This window comes from Amia ocellicauda, chromosome 5, assembly GCF_036373705.1.
Source record: "Amia ocellicauda isolate fAmiCal2 chromosome 5, fAmiCal2.hap1, whole genome shotgun sequence".
Lineage (NCBI taxonomy): Eukaryota > Metazoa > Chordata > Actinopteri > Amiiformes > Amiidae > Amia > Amia ocellicauda.
The window spans coordinates 36,192,302-36,206,426 of record NC_089854.1 but is presented as its reverse complement, the minus strand read 5'-3'; the positions used below and the strand labels follow the sequence as shown (position 1 = coordinate 36,206,426).

Here is a 14,125-nt window from a genome sequence, read left to right as displayed (position 1 = left end):
GGACTGACAGACAGACAATCTTAACCGCGGTGTTGTCACCCTGGGCACGCACTCGTTGAGCAGGGCTTTGAGGTGCAGCTGCAGGCTGCGCACGGCAGTGTACAGGCTTCCCAGCTCCCGGTGCTCCTGCCGGACCTTGCGGCTGCGCTCAGGGCCAGCGGGGGGCTGCTGCTGCGTCTCGAAGTAGCGGTGGAAGTCGTAGCTGCGCCGCAGGTCCCCCAGGCAGCTGGTCAGCGTGCAGTGGAGTGGACCCGTCACCTCGGAGACGGCCTGGTGCATCAGGCCCCAGTCCTGCTGGTCCTGCCCCGGGGACAGCAGCAGGGCGAGCCGGCGGAAGAACTCGGAGCTCTGGCCCACCCACAGCTGGAAAAGGACCTTTCCAAAAGACACAGTGACACGATTAGCAAGGTCTCTGAGCACTGGCTGCCTTCGCACCACTGCACTCCTGTCTCATACCTAGACAGGCAGTGAGTCAGTGGTCTCCACTGCATCACAGACCCGTGACCTGGCGATCCACGGCAGACAGAGGGAGGAGGGATGCTGGCTCATGCTGATACTAGTTCCGTATCAGGAAGCAGCAGCACGGTGTGTGAATCATTCTCAAACCCTGTCCCTACATGCTGCCAAATCCTAATCTGTATACAGTTACCCAAAACCCTCCGGCATCTGGACACTCTTATTTATTTATGTAGTTATTGATTCATTAAAAAAACGATGATCCGATGATGGGATTTCAAACTAATTATACAGATTTGCAATCTCACCACCTGCAACTGGAACACAGAGAGAGCTTTTACCTGCCGCCCCCCACAGCTTTTTAATTTTATTTGTTCTTGGATTAAGAGATATCTGGCAGGACTATATCACTTTGGGCTCCCACAGGCCTAACTGCACACATCCTGCACTGCCCTGGTACAGACAGAACTGGAGGTTTTGCAGCCTGCCCTGTACGAACAGGCTGACAGGAGACGGGCCAGCACTGCAGTGAGGAGAACGGCCACACTGTCCACCACACACTGGGCTGCTGCTGACTCACCCTGCTATTTATGAATGGGCTGCTTTCAACTAAATGCATTCTGGAGGATATGCAACAATATCCTGTTTAGGCACGAAAAAAAAAAAAAATCCTGCTTATCTACAGTACACACACACACACAAAATACCAAAATAAAGGAGCAGTCTATAAGGAAGGATCACAAACCATTGCATAATATTTTTCATTGTGGGGGGGACAGAACACATTTAAAAATGAATATTTAGAGTGCAAAAAATAAAAAAAATATTTAAAACAAATGATTAATGAGAAAGCCGTGAGAACATCTCTCTGGCATAGACAACAGGAGCACTGCTTTCTAGCTCACTGGTGCTATGGGAAAGGCACGGGGACACTGAGGCATGGGGAGGGACAGAAGAAGACAGGAGAGAAGTAGCAATTGAGAAAGGGGGTTGACAGAGAAGAGGCCATGTCTCTGGGAGTAGTAAGAGCAGTCACCTTGAGTGCCGGGAGGCTGTAGTCATCAGTGAGCTCCTGGGCCCGTTCGTCAGACAGCTGCTCCTCACTCAGACCCAGGCCCAGCTCCTTCAGCGGCACCGTGGACACGTAGTTGGTTGCGTTGTCGATCTCCGAGTTCAGGGGATAGGTGCTGCACAAGGGTTAAGGCAACTAAAAACATGCAAGGCATTTTCCTGCAATACTCTCATTTTATTCTGGTCATAGTGTTGCAAGGTGCCATGATGACCTTTCACCTTGCCAGTTCACTTGCCTCCCTGTCAGTTTCGATCAAGGTACAAGCTGACTTTATCTAATGCAAGTCTGCTTCTTTAAGAAGACATGATCCATGATTATGATATATACAGTACTGTGCAAATGTTTTAGGCAGGTGTGAAAAATGCTGTAAAGTAAGAATGCTTTCAAAAATAGACATGTTAATAGATTATATTTATCAATTAACAAAATGCAAAGTGAGTGAATAGAAGAAAAATCTAAATCAAATCCATATTTGGTGTGACCACCCTTTGCCCTCAAAACAGCATCAGTTATTCTAGGTGCACATGCACAAAGTCAGGGATTTTGTAGGCATATAGTCAGGTGTATGATTAAACAATTAAACCAGACAGGTGCTAATGATCATCAATTCAATATGTAGGTTGAAACACAATCATAAACTGAAACAGAAACAGCTGTGTAGGACGAATAAAATTGGGTGAGGAACAGCCAAACTCAACTAACAAGGTGTGGTTGCTGAAGACAGTTTACTGTCAAAAGGCATACACCATGGCAAGACTGAGCACAGCAACAAGACACAAGGTAGTTCTACTGCATCAGCAAGGTCTCTCCCAGGCAGACATTTCAAGGCAGACAGGGGTTTCCAGATGTGCTGTCCAAGCTCTTTTGAAGAAGCACAAAGAAACGGGCAACGTTGAGGACTGTAGACACAGTGGTCGGCCAAGGAAACTTACTGCAGCAGATGAAAGACACATCATGCTTACTTCCCTTCACAATCGGAAGATGTCCAGCAGTGCCATCAGCTCAGAATTGGCAGAAAACAGTGGGACCTGGTACACCCATCTACTGTCCGGAGAAGTCTGGTCAGAAGTGGCCTTCATGGAAGACTTGCGGCCAAAAAGCCATACCTCCGACGTGGAAACAAGGCCAAGCAACTCAACTATGCATGAAAACACAGGAACTGGGGTGCAGAAAAATGACAGCAGGTGCTCTGGACTGATGAGAATTTGAAATATTTGGCTGTAGCAGAAGGCAGTTTGTTGCTGAAGGGCTGGAGAGCGGTACACGAATGAGTGTCTGCAGGCAACAGTGAAGCATAGTGGAGGTTCCTTGCAAGTTTGGGGCTGCATTTCTGCAAATGGAGTTGGGGATTTGGTCAGAATTAATGGTCTCCTCAATGATGAGAAGTACAGGCAGATACTTATCCATCATGCAATACCATCAGGGAGGCATCTGATTGGCCCCTAATTATTCTGCAGCATGACAACGACCCCAAACATACAGTGACAGTCATTAAGAACTATCTTCAGTGTAAAGAAGAACAAGGAGTCCTGGAAGTGATGGTATGGCCCCCACAGAGCCCTGATCTCAACATCATCAAGTCTGTCTGGGATTACATGAAGAGAGAGAAGCAACTGAGGCTGCCTAAATCCACAGAAGAACTGTGGTTAGTTCTCCAAGATGTTTGGGCAAACCTACCTGCCGAGTTCCTTCAAAAACTGTGTGCAAGTGTACCTAGAAGAATTGATGCTGTTGATTTGATGTAGATTTTTCTTCTGTTCACTCACTTTGCATTTAGTTAATTGATAAATATAATCTATTAACATGTCTATTTTTGAAAGCATTCTTACTTTACAGCATTTGTTCTAATCTGCCTAAACCTTTTGCACAGTACTGTATATATACACTCACCTAAAGGATTATTAGGAACACCTGTTCAATTTCTCATGAATGCAATTATCTAACCAACCAATCACATGGCAGTTGCTTCAATGCATTTAGGGGTGTGGTCCTGGTCAAGACAATCTGCTGAACTCCAAACTGAATGTCTGAATGGGAAAGAAAGGTGATTTAAGCAATTTTGAGCGTGGCATGGTTGTTGGTGCCAGACGGGCCGGTCTGAGTATTTCACAATCTGCTCAGTTACTGGGATTTTCACGCACGACCATTTCTAAGGTTTACAAAGAATGGTGTGAAAAGGGAAAAACATCCAGTATGCGGCAGTCCTGTGGGCGAAAATGCCTTGTTGATGCTAGAGGTCAGAGGAGAATGGGCCGACTGATTCAAGCTGATAGAAGAGCAACTTTGACTGAAATAACCACTCATTACAACTGAGGTATGCAGCAAAGCTTTTGTGAAGCCACAACACGTACAACCTTGAGGCGGAAGGGCTACAACAGCAGAAGACCCCACCGGGTACCACTCATCTCCACTACAAATAGGAAAAAGAGGCTACAATTTGCACAAGCTCACCAAAATTGGACAGTTGAAGACTGGAAAAATGTTGCCTGGTCTGATGAGTCTCGATTTCTGTTGAGACATTCAGATGGTAGAGTCAGAATTTGGCATAAACAGAATGAGAACATGGATCCATCATGCCTTGTTACCACTGTGCAGGCTGGTGGTGGTTGTGTAATGGTGTGGGGGATGTTTTCTTGGCACACTTTAGGCCCCGTAGTGCCAATTGGGCATCGTTTAAATGCCACGGCCTACCTGAGCATTGTTTCTGACCATGTCCATCCCTTTATGACCACCATGTACCCATCCTCTGATGGCTACTTCCAGCAGGATAATGCACCATGTCACAAAGGTGGATCATTTCAAATTGGTTTCTTGAACATGACAATGAGTTCACTGTACTAAACTGGCCCCCACAGTCACCAGATCTCAACCCAATAGAGCCTCTTTGGGATGTGGTGGAACGGGAGCTTCGTGCCCTGGATGTGCATCCCACAAATCTCCATCAACTGCAAGATGCTATCCTATCAATATGGGCCAACATTTCTAAAGAATGCTTTCAGCACCTTGTTGAATCAATGCCACGTAGAATTAAGGCAGTTCTGAAGGCGAAAGGGGGTCAAACACAGTATTAGTATGGTGTTCCTAATAATCCTTTAGGTGAGTGTATATTAATTATCTTAAAAAAGTAACATACGTGCCGTCGCAAGAAGGTTTGCTGCGTCTCCCAGTACAGTCTCAAGAGCATGGAGGAGATACCAAGGGATGGTCCGTTACAGCAGGAGAGCTGGACAAGGCTGTAGAAGGGCATCAACCCAGCAGCAGGACTGGTATCTGTTCCTTTGTGCGAGGAGGAACAGGAGGAGCACTGCCAGAGCCCTACAATATGACCTCCAGCGGGCTACTGGTGTGCATGTTTCTGACCAAACTGTCAGAAACAGACTCCATGAGGGTGGCATGAGGACCCAACGTCCACTAGTGGGCCTGTCCTCTAGTGGGACCTGTGCTCACAGCCCAGCACCGTGCAGCTCGATTGGCATTCACCAGAGAACACCAGAATTGGCAGGTCCACCATTGGCGACCCGTTCTCTTCACAGATGAGAGCAGCTTCACACTGAGCACATGTGACAGATGTGAAAGAGTCTGGAGACGCCGTGGTGAACGTTATGCTGCCTGCCACATCATCCAGCATGACCGGTTTGGCGGTGGGTCAGTGATGGTCTAGGGAGGCATATCCTTGGAGGGTCACACAGACCTCCACGTGCTAGCCAACGGTACCCTGACTGCTGGTAGGTACCGAGATGAAATCCTCAGACCCATCGTCAGACCTTACGCTGGTGCAGGGGGCCCTGGGTCCTCCTGGTGCAGGACAATGCCTGGCCTCATGTGGCCAGAGTGTGTAGGCAGTTCCTGGATGACGAAGGCATTGATGCCATTGACTGGCCCTCACGTTCCCCAGACCTGAATCCAATTGAGAACCTTTGGGACGTTATGTATCAGTGCAGTCGTTTTCGCCCTCTGCCGGTCTGTACCTTTGTTGTCCCCAATGTCTGCTGCTTGAACTTGTTCTTATGAAACATCGTCTTTGAAATTGTAAGGATGGAAGCAACCCAACGCTCACTGTATCCCTCTGCCAGTAAAGCCAGAATTGAACCCTTCTTTTCCTCACTCGAAACTTTGCTTTTTCAATTCTTTTGGCATGGTCAATAGTTATTTTTTTATTACAATTACTTTTGAGGTACTACTAGTACTGTTTTTGCCATCGAGCTGGTCCTATTGCAAGAGGATAGTGATGACCACAACAGTGCTTTTTATACTTTTCCTTGTTAAATAAGATTTGGTTCAGGTAATCACCTAATCAGTACATCATTCAGCAGAATGAGGTGTGCCTGTGTTGGAATTCAACAGGCACTGGAATGGAATGGCTGCCATACATGTAGAGATGCTGATTTAAGAAAAAATTGCAGTGGTCTCTTATTTTTTTCCAGAGCTGTATATATATTTGTAGATATTCTAGATATATACACAACCATTCAAAAGTTTGGGGTCACTTAGAAATGTCCTTGTTTTCCATAAAAACCTACATGAAATTAGTCTGAATAAGAAATATAGTAAAATTAATAGGAAATATAGTCATTGACAAGGTTAGAAATAATTATTTTTAATTGAAATAATAACTGTGTCCTTCAATCTTTGCTTTTGTCAAAAGAATCCTCCATTTGCAGGAATTACAGCCCTGCAGACCTTTGGCATTCTAGTTGTCAATTTGTTGAGGTAATCTGAAGAGATATCACCCCATGCTTCCTGATGCACCTCCCACAAGTTGGATTGGCTTGATGGGCACTTCTTACGAACCATACGGTCAAGCTGCTCCCACAACTCAGTAGGGTTGAGATCCAGTGACTGTGCTGACCACTGGAGCTGTTCTTTGGGTCATTGTCCTGTTGTAGGAGGAAACTGGCTCCAATCAAGCGCCGTCCACAGGGTATGGCATGGCATTGCAAAATGGAGTGATAGCCTTCCTTCTTCAAGATCCCTTTTACCCTGTACAAATCTCCAACTTTACCACCACCAAAGCACCCCCAGACCATCATATTGCCTTCACCATGCTTGACAGATGGCAAGCGCTCCTCCAGCATCTTTTCATTTGGTCTGCGTCTCACGAATGTTCTTCTTTGTGATCCAAACACCTCAAACTTAGATTCGTCTGTCATAACACTTTTTTCCAATCTTCCTCTGTCCAGTGTCTGTGTTCTTAATCTTTTCTTTTTATTGGCCAGTCTGAGATATGGCTTTTTCTTTGCAACTCTGCCTAGAAGGCCAGCATCCCGGAGTCGCCTCTTCACTGTTGACGTTGAGACTGGTGTTTTGCAGGGACTATTTAATGAAGCTGCCAGTTGAGGACCTGTGAGGCGTCCGTTTCTCAAACTAGACACTAATGTATTTGTCCTCTTGCTCAGTTGTGCACCGGGGCCTCCCACTCCTCTTTCTATTCTGGATAGATCCAGTTTACACTGTTCCATTAAGGGAGTAGTACACAGCGTTGTACGAGATCTTCAGTTTCTTGGCAATTTCTCGCATGAAATAGCCTTCATTTCTCAGAACAAGAATATACTGACGAGTTTCATAAGAAAGCCATTTTGAGCCTGTAATCGAACCCACAATTGCTGATGCTCCAGATATTCACCTAGTCTAAGGAAGGCCAGTTTTATTGCTTCTTTAATCAGCACAAGTTTTCAGCTGTCCTAACATTACAAAAGGGTTTTCTAATGATCAATTAGCCTTTTAAAATGATAAACTTGGATTAGCAAACACAACGTGCCATTGTAGATATTCCATTACAAATCAGCCGTTTCCAGCTACAGCACTCATTTACAACATTAACAATGTCTACACTGTATTTCTGATCAATTTTATGTTATTTTAATGTACAATAAAATGTGCTTTTCATTCAAAAACAAGGACATTTCTAAATGACCCCAAACTTTTGAACGGTAGTGTATATATGAAACCAGTTTACCATTACACTAGAATTGTACTGGGAATCATTTAAGATTCACCACATAAAAAGAATCGTCCTTTTAACAGAGCAAAAACAATTACCTCTAAACTTAAGCTCACTTTTAGTTTACTATTGTTCACTGTTCCACTCTTTGGCAGCTTTACTCAGGCAAATTAACCACACTGTTCTTGCACTGTAAATATGGTTACACTGAGGTTGGACTCTGGTTTGCATGCCTTCACTGGGCTGTACTACCCTAGACCCTGGGAATAGACGAGGCTTATTCATGGTCAAGCGTAGTAACGCACATTGAAATAATGTTAAAGCCCAGCAAACCGCTGTACAACCACAGTAAAAACAAACAATAAAAAATGTCCAGGCAGACTTTCATAAGCTGCCATGAGAGAGGATGGCCAAGGATTTATATCAAAGCCCCCAGCCTTTAGCTGTCCCGGAGTGGCATGGGCGGGGTGGAGTGACCCAGCTTCCTTCAGGGGTTGCCATGACGCCCAGTGGGCCGCTGTGGGAGGCCGAGCTCTGGACAAAAGGATATGACTTCAGCATGTGGCAGGTGGCCAGGCGACAGGCTCGGAAGGTTGCGCGCAGGGACCTGTACACGGCCCTGCGGAGGCCCAGGAGCTGCTGGCTACGGTGGGGCCCCGCTTTGTTAAAAGGATAGGCAGCACTGACCCTGTCAAGCAAACTTGAAAAGTGAAATGTGATACAACTGTGCAGATGTCCCAGAACATCTCTGAAACTACGCATAATAATAATCACAATAATAATAAACACATTAAATTAAACAGAACACACGCACACATAATACAAGTGGCTGGGCAGGCAGGGAGAACAGAAGTGTGTATGTGGTGTAAAGCAAGGCCAGTCTTTTGGGATTGGATTTATTTAGGGAACAACACAGTTCAGCGAATGAACCGCCACATTCATGCAGCAGCAGAGTTATTTATTTACAAAAGCTTTGGATCTGTGTAATTATGTGAGACCCATGTATTATGTATGGACCCACTTTGATCTTGACATGCAGTCTATGTGAACCCTAATGCTCTATGGCTGGGGACTAGTGTTGCACTAGACAATTACTATCAAAGACGATTCACCTGGTGAGAATGCTAGGAGAGCAAAATGACAAGAATTCCTATGCTCTCACTTTTTTTTTTAATCTCCCTCAGATTAATCAACGCAGACTCCTCCAGCTGTTCTCTGGGTTTTGATAATATCCTCCCTCATTCTGCACCTCTCCCATTACACACCATCCAAATAGCTGAATATCAATCGTGTGTGGCTGTACTGGGAACTCACAGTAGCATTAATACACTGACCGCAGAGTTGCACTGATCCAAGACACTCCTGTACTGGCCTGGTTTAGTTGTTTTACCCACATACTGTACTTGACATTTCTGTTCCCATGGCTGTGGTATGGGTATCCAACGACTGTATCGAGCATGTCCGTAACCACGTGCTCAGAGTCAAAACCTCAGGAGTCGTCTCCCTATGCTGAATGTGTTTCTTTGAGACCCTTTTCTCAGGAAACTGATTTCGAATGCTCTGGGTCTTATCATCAATGTGAGGCCTTGATAAGTGGTGGAAACTAGAAAATATTCTGAGCTTCAGTGCAAAGATAGGAGGTGGGAGGGCATGGAAAGGGGTTCTCCTAGGACAGCTGTTTCTTTCTATCAAACCCCCTTTATTACGGATTTATTTTGTGAGATCTGGGTCTCAAATCGCTGCCCTGGTGAACCATCAGTTCCCAGGTGTCATGAGGCTTTGAACCAGAGCTGGGGGGTGGGATTAGGTATTACAGACACAACACAAACAGTCCCGTGTTCAACAACAGTGCAACAAACTGTGGCTCGGTGGTGTGTTGATGGGCACACTGAGCAGAGGGTGAGGGGAGACTTACAGGGTGAAGCCTCGGGAGATGACCTCCGTCTCTTGGACCAGGCGCAGGGCCCTGCGGACCAGGCTGGTGACGGCCCTGCTGTTGGCTGCAAGCTCCTCCAGCTGCCTGCTGCACAGCCTCATGGTGCGCTGGAGCCGGGCTGTCCTCCAGAGGCTCAGGCCCCGCAGCAGCAGGAATGCCGAGAACGCCAGGAGCCAGGGGCCCAGGGCCATCCACGGCAGCCCCTCCGCCAGGAAGCGCACGCCCACGAACACCCCAGCGAAGGCGGCCAGCACGGAGAGGTCCCTGCGCAGAGACAGCACACACAAGGGTTGAGCTCAGTGCCGCTATTTCACACTCCAATTCCAAATTCCAATTCCAGTTCTTTTTGCCCTTGACATAAGAGGCTCTACCGGAATCGGAACTGCACTGTAAAGGAATTACAAATGGAACTGGAATGGAAAAACTGGAACTGACCGCAACCCTGGCACACGTTCACCAGTTGAATAGTGATTTGAAATCGATGTTTACCCACAACAGACAACAGGTCACTCACAAAACTGTCACAGCATGAATACAGTGTGATGCGTCTCTCAGTTCTGTAGCTTGTCAGAGTGTGAGAATCCTACACTTTAGTATGAATGTCTTTTTCCTCACAAAACCCTTAAGGTAGAGTAATTGCTTCTCTCTCCCCAAATCATCTGAATAATATTAAAAAAATAATAATGAAATAAAATAATAAACTTAGTGCAAAAGTATTTCCAAGGTGGAAGGAAGCAAAACTCAAGCAGAGAGTCTCACAGAAGGATCCACTGATGGAAAGAGAGATAAGAAGGAACCGAACACAGAAGTCTGACTCCGACCCAAGACAAACACAACACTGTGAGGCACTCTAGAAACACAGGATAGCACTGGGGTCTGTTTCGGTTACAGATACAGACACACATTTCATTTCCAGGGTTATTTATTCCCAGAGTGATATGTAAACTAGCACCATGAATAAAGGCACATCTTTTGATATATGATAGACAGCGGCGTTGGGGGAACAGTACCACACAGTGGGAACAGCGAGGGAGCGCAGGTCTGGCGCGGGGCCACTGTGTGCATGCTCAGAGGATCCTGTGGAGAGGATGCTGGGGTCCAGCAGCTCAATCAGCTCCACATCCTCCTGCAGCAGCACTTCCTGCCCCAGGATGGTATGCAGAGAGTACTGGCGAAATCCCACATCCTAGGCAGCAGGGCCAAAGAGAGGGGGAGCACAGAAAAACAAGTCAAGACAATTCCTGAGCATTTGTATATGTTGAGCTGTAATTGTAGTTGCTTTGTAATATATTTATTTTTCTGTAGGAGAGTCGTAGTGGTTTCTCTCTCTCTCTCTAACCCGTAACAGGCACACGTGCAATTCCTGTACTGACACAGTCACCTTTCACCTTGGGAAAAAGGCTTTACTTGGAAGAACAACAGGGCTGCTCTCCACTCACATGCTTACTTCCTGCCTTACACATGAATGCGTGTTTGTTACAGCTGGAGGACTCTGCATGACTGTACTTTCTACGCCCCTTTGAGCACACGGGACCGGCTATGTTGACTATTTTGTTTTTACGTATGCATGGAAATCTGCAGGGATTATCTATAGCCATGATGTATATATCCATTGATAGAGACTTTATTTACATGCATTTGAGGCTAGACTATTAATACAACTATTTTCTTAAACTGCTAAGTAAAATATGTTCTCCTAAAAAGGCAGCCTCAACCGACCCGTTAAGGTTTAGTGAAGTAGTGAAATGGAAAGTACAGCAAACGAAAGTAAAGGAAATGGTTTTAGCCCCGGTACTGTGAACATTTGGTACAAGAGAGGTTGTCATGGAAACTCTTACCAGCTGCTGCTCTGGACTGTCGGACTTGGTGCTCTGTGAGAAGGGGCTCCATCTCAGGAGGGCGTCAGCCAATTTCAAGAAAAGGCCTTTCTGAAAACACCGGGAGAAAAAGGGTTGAAGACACTCTATATACATCTATTGTGCCCCAAAAAACAACAACTTAGGAGAAAAAAAACAGACATTTAAAAAATAACACTTAATAAAGAGAAAACATGTTTATGACTCACACAAACTGCACTCTCAGACATCCTCCACAGATAATAAAGAATGACATCTATTACAAAAAGTACACAGACAAATTACCATACATAAACAAACAAATTCCTAATAAACAAGTATGCAGTTTTCCATTCTACTGAAAATGACGTCCAGGGAAATTGTCCAGTTTGGGTACCCCTCCACAGAGGAGGAGAGCCAGTAATGGAGAAAACGTGTCAAATCTGCGGTTTGTTCAGCAGCTCTGTGAGAAAAACAGACAGATGTCTACACATAAGGCCTTCTGTTAGGCCCTTTATCGACGCGGTGGTACCACCCAGTCACGCCCGCGATCCAGGTGCAGAATTCCAGAGCAGGATCTATAACTGCAAAGTCGGGTCAACAGCTACAGGACATGTCTCTGTTTCCAAAGCTGACATTTGCCTCTCAGTATTTACTCTCTCAGTCTACACTGCAACCCCCAAAGACATGGGCCTCCCAGCCTCAGATGACAGACCAGCACTGTATTGGTCTCTCGCAACCTTGTGCTCCCATTTTACCTGCTGAACAGTGACAGGTTTGAAAGGTTTAATAAAACATATCGGTCAAGCTTGGTATTTAATTGGTTATCACTCAACCACTGTCTAGCTTCTTTCCATTACCCTTATGCTTGGGAATGCTCCTGTTTTGATGTACATAAAATAATTGATAATTGATCTGTGAGTCTGGACTGATAATTGTGTTGACAGCTTTACAGTAGGCACTGCACTGGGTCACATAAGGCCGTCGCATCATCGATTTCAGCAACAACGTCAATTTTGGATTTCAAGGGCACAATTATCCTTTTGGGTACAAACAAATCACTTTCAAAACTGATAGATCAGCATCTGCACTGCAAAATTTTTTTGCTTGAAATTTGCTTGAAATAAGTGAAAATATCTGCCAATAGAACAAGACAAAATACAACATATTCAAGGCATATTTTCTTAGAAACAAGTGTTATTATCTTGCTTGTTAAAGAAATGTATCTTATTTTAAGGATGGTTAGTTTTTCTAGCCTGGAAACAAGATAAATATACTTGATAAGACTTGTATTTTTTGCAGGGTGTTGGTTTCAGTCTCTGGGACAAGGAGGAAAGTGACAACAAGCTGAAATTAAAGACAGAATAAAGAGCGAATCTGCTGCCGTGCTGCTTGTTATTTTTTATACTATCTTGCATTAGTGAAGGACTAAATAAGAAAGTGTTGATGTTCTATAATAACTGCTTATTAATAGTGTAAACTTGTATGTAGACTATACCTCATTCAATTAATTTGTCCTGCCCCGTCACTGATTACACAGTTTAAAAACCAACAGCACAATGAAAATTAATATTCCACCATTAAACGCAGACGGAGTCATTGCAGACAGGTATCAGTGTACATCCCCACCCACCTGAGTCACTAAAGAGGCCCCCTTATCTATGTTCCCATTCATTTCTGGAATAGCATTCTATTCCAAGCAGACCTGTGGTGCTGCATTTTTTTAACAAATAAGAAAGGGTGCACTTCCTTTCACCGCAGGAACATCACAAAAAGATCGTGGTGGGATATGGCTTCTGTCTGGGCAACACAAAACAAACCAGTAAGAAATATGTTGTTGCTTCTTTAGACTTCAGAGGGCAACATTTGTGTTGTAAAAAACTAAACAAAAACATGAATTCATAGTTTCAAAGGTTTCCTTCCGGGTACTCAATGCGGAGTTTAAAATATTAACAATTACAAAAAATCTCGTTCAGTGTGTTAACTGTGCCGAGACTTCACTTTCTAGTTCTGCTACACCTTCAACATTCCTGCCATTTCTTTCATTGGATGTGGTTTCAGAATGTTGTCTGGCGATTTGTTTAGGCATTGCACAAAAAAGGTCATATGAAAAGCAAAGCAGTCCTTGTGTCAACGCAAGAGGAACGTTTACACCAATATGAAAAGGAAATAATAACCGTCTCGCTGCAGGAGTCTACGTAACAGTAACGTAAAACTAACTGCCTCCTCCGACAACAACAAACTGCACACACAAACAAAATGCAGGCCAAGTGAGAAGAACATTAATGGCTGGTTTCACAGACCTTGATCAGACTAAAATAGAACAAAGATAACATTGGGTAATCCATGACCAGTGTTAATTTGGGTTTCTGAAACCATCCCAGTGTAACCTATAAACAGGAAGTGAGGTGGGTTCATTATCCTGTGTGGTTTGCTGTATCTTTTCAGTCCAAGAACACAATTAAGCACTATATTAAGGATCTGTGCGCATTCACCACACACTGGTCTCTAAAGGACGGCCTCCCACAGAAAGAGTTGAGTGTATCTGAGCCGAGCAGCAAATAAAACAAACACTACTTAAGCTCTACCTTTACAATATATGCAATACAATAATTGGTTTTAAAATACATCTAATACAAGCAGCCAGGTAAGCAGGCTGTATTTGGAAATCCCTTTAAACATGTTAACGCCTCTGAGATATTCCTGCAAATATTCAAAAGCTGCGCAATTATGAATTACAATTAATTGGAGTGGGTCGGGGAACGCATGTTCGTGCAAGATGTAAAAATTAACCCAAATGAAAACATTTTTATTTGATTTGGTGAGACCAATTTCACCAAGGTTGGGCCTCAGTCAAAATGATGCAGCACTAGCCTCCTTAACCA

General features: G+C 44.7%; 1 protein-coding gene across 1 annotated transcript in view; it reads right to left on the bottom strand.

Annotated features, from left to right (window-relative positions):
* The window catches only part of vezt (vezatin, adherens junctions transmembrane protein), a 29,178-nt gene that overhangs the window by 6,252 nt on the left and 8,801 nt on the right, over positions 1-14,125 (bottom strand). The window contains exons 3-8 of the mRNA XM_066705001.1: positions 11,244-11,333; positions 10,416-10,591; positions 9,385-9,669; positions 8,023-8,157; positions 1,493-1,643; positions 53-375 (exon numbers count right to left, since the gene is read on the bottom strand). Coding sequence (XP_066561098.1) covers positions 53-375; positions 1,493-1,643; positions 8,023-8,157; positions 9,385-9,669; positions 10,416-10,591; positions 11,244-11,333 — 1,160 coding nt within the window. The remainder of the gene's footprint in view (positions 1-52; positions 376-1,492; positions 1,644-8,022; positions 8,158-9,384; positions 9,670-10,415; positions 10,592-11,243; positions 11,334-14,125) is intronic.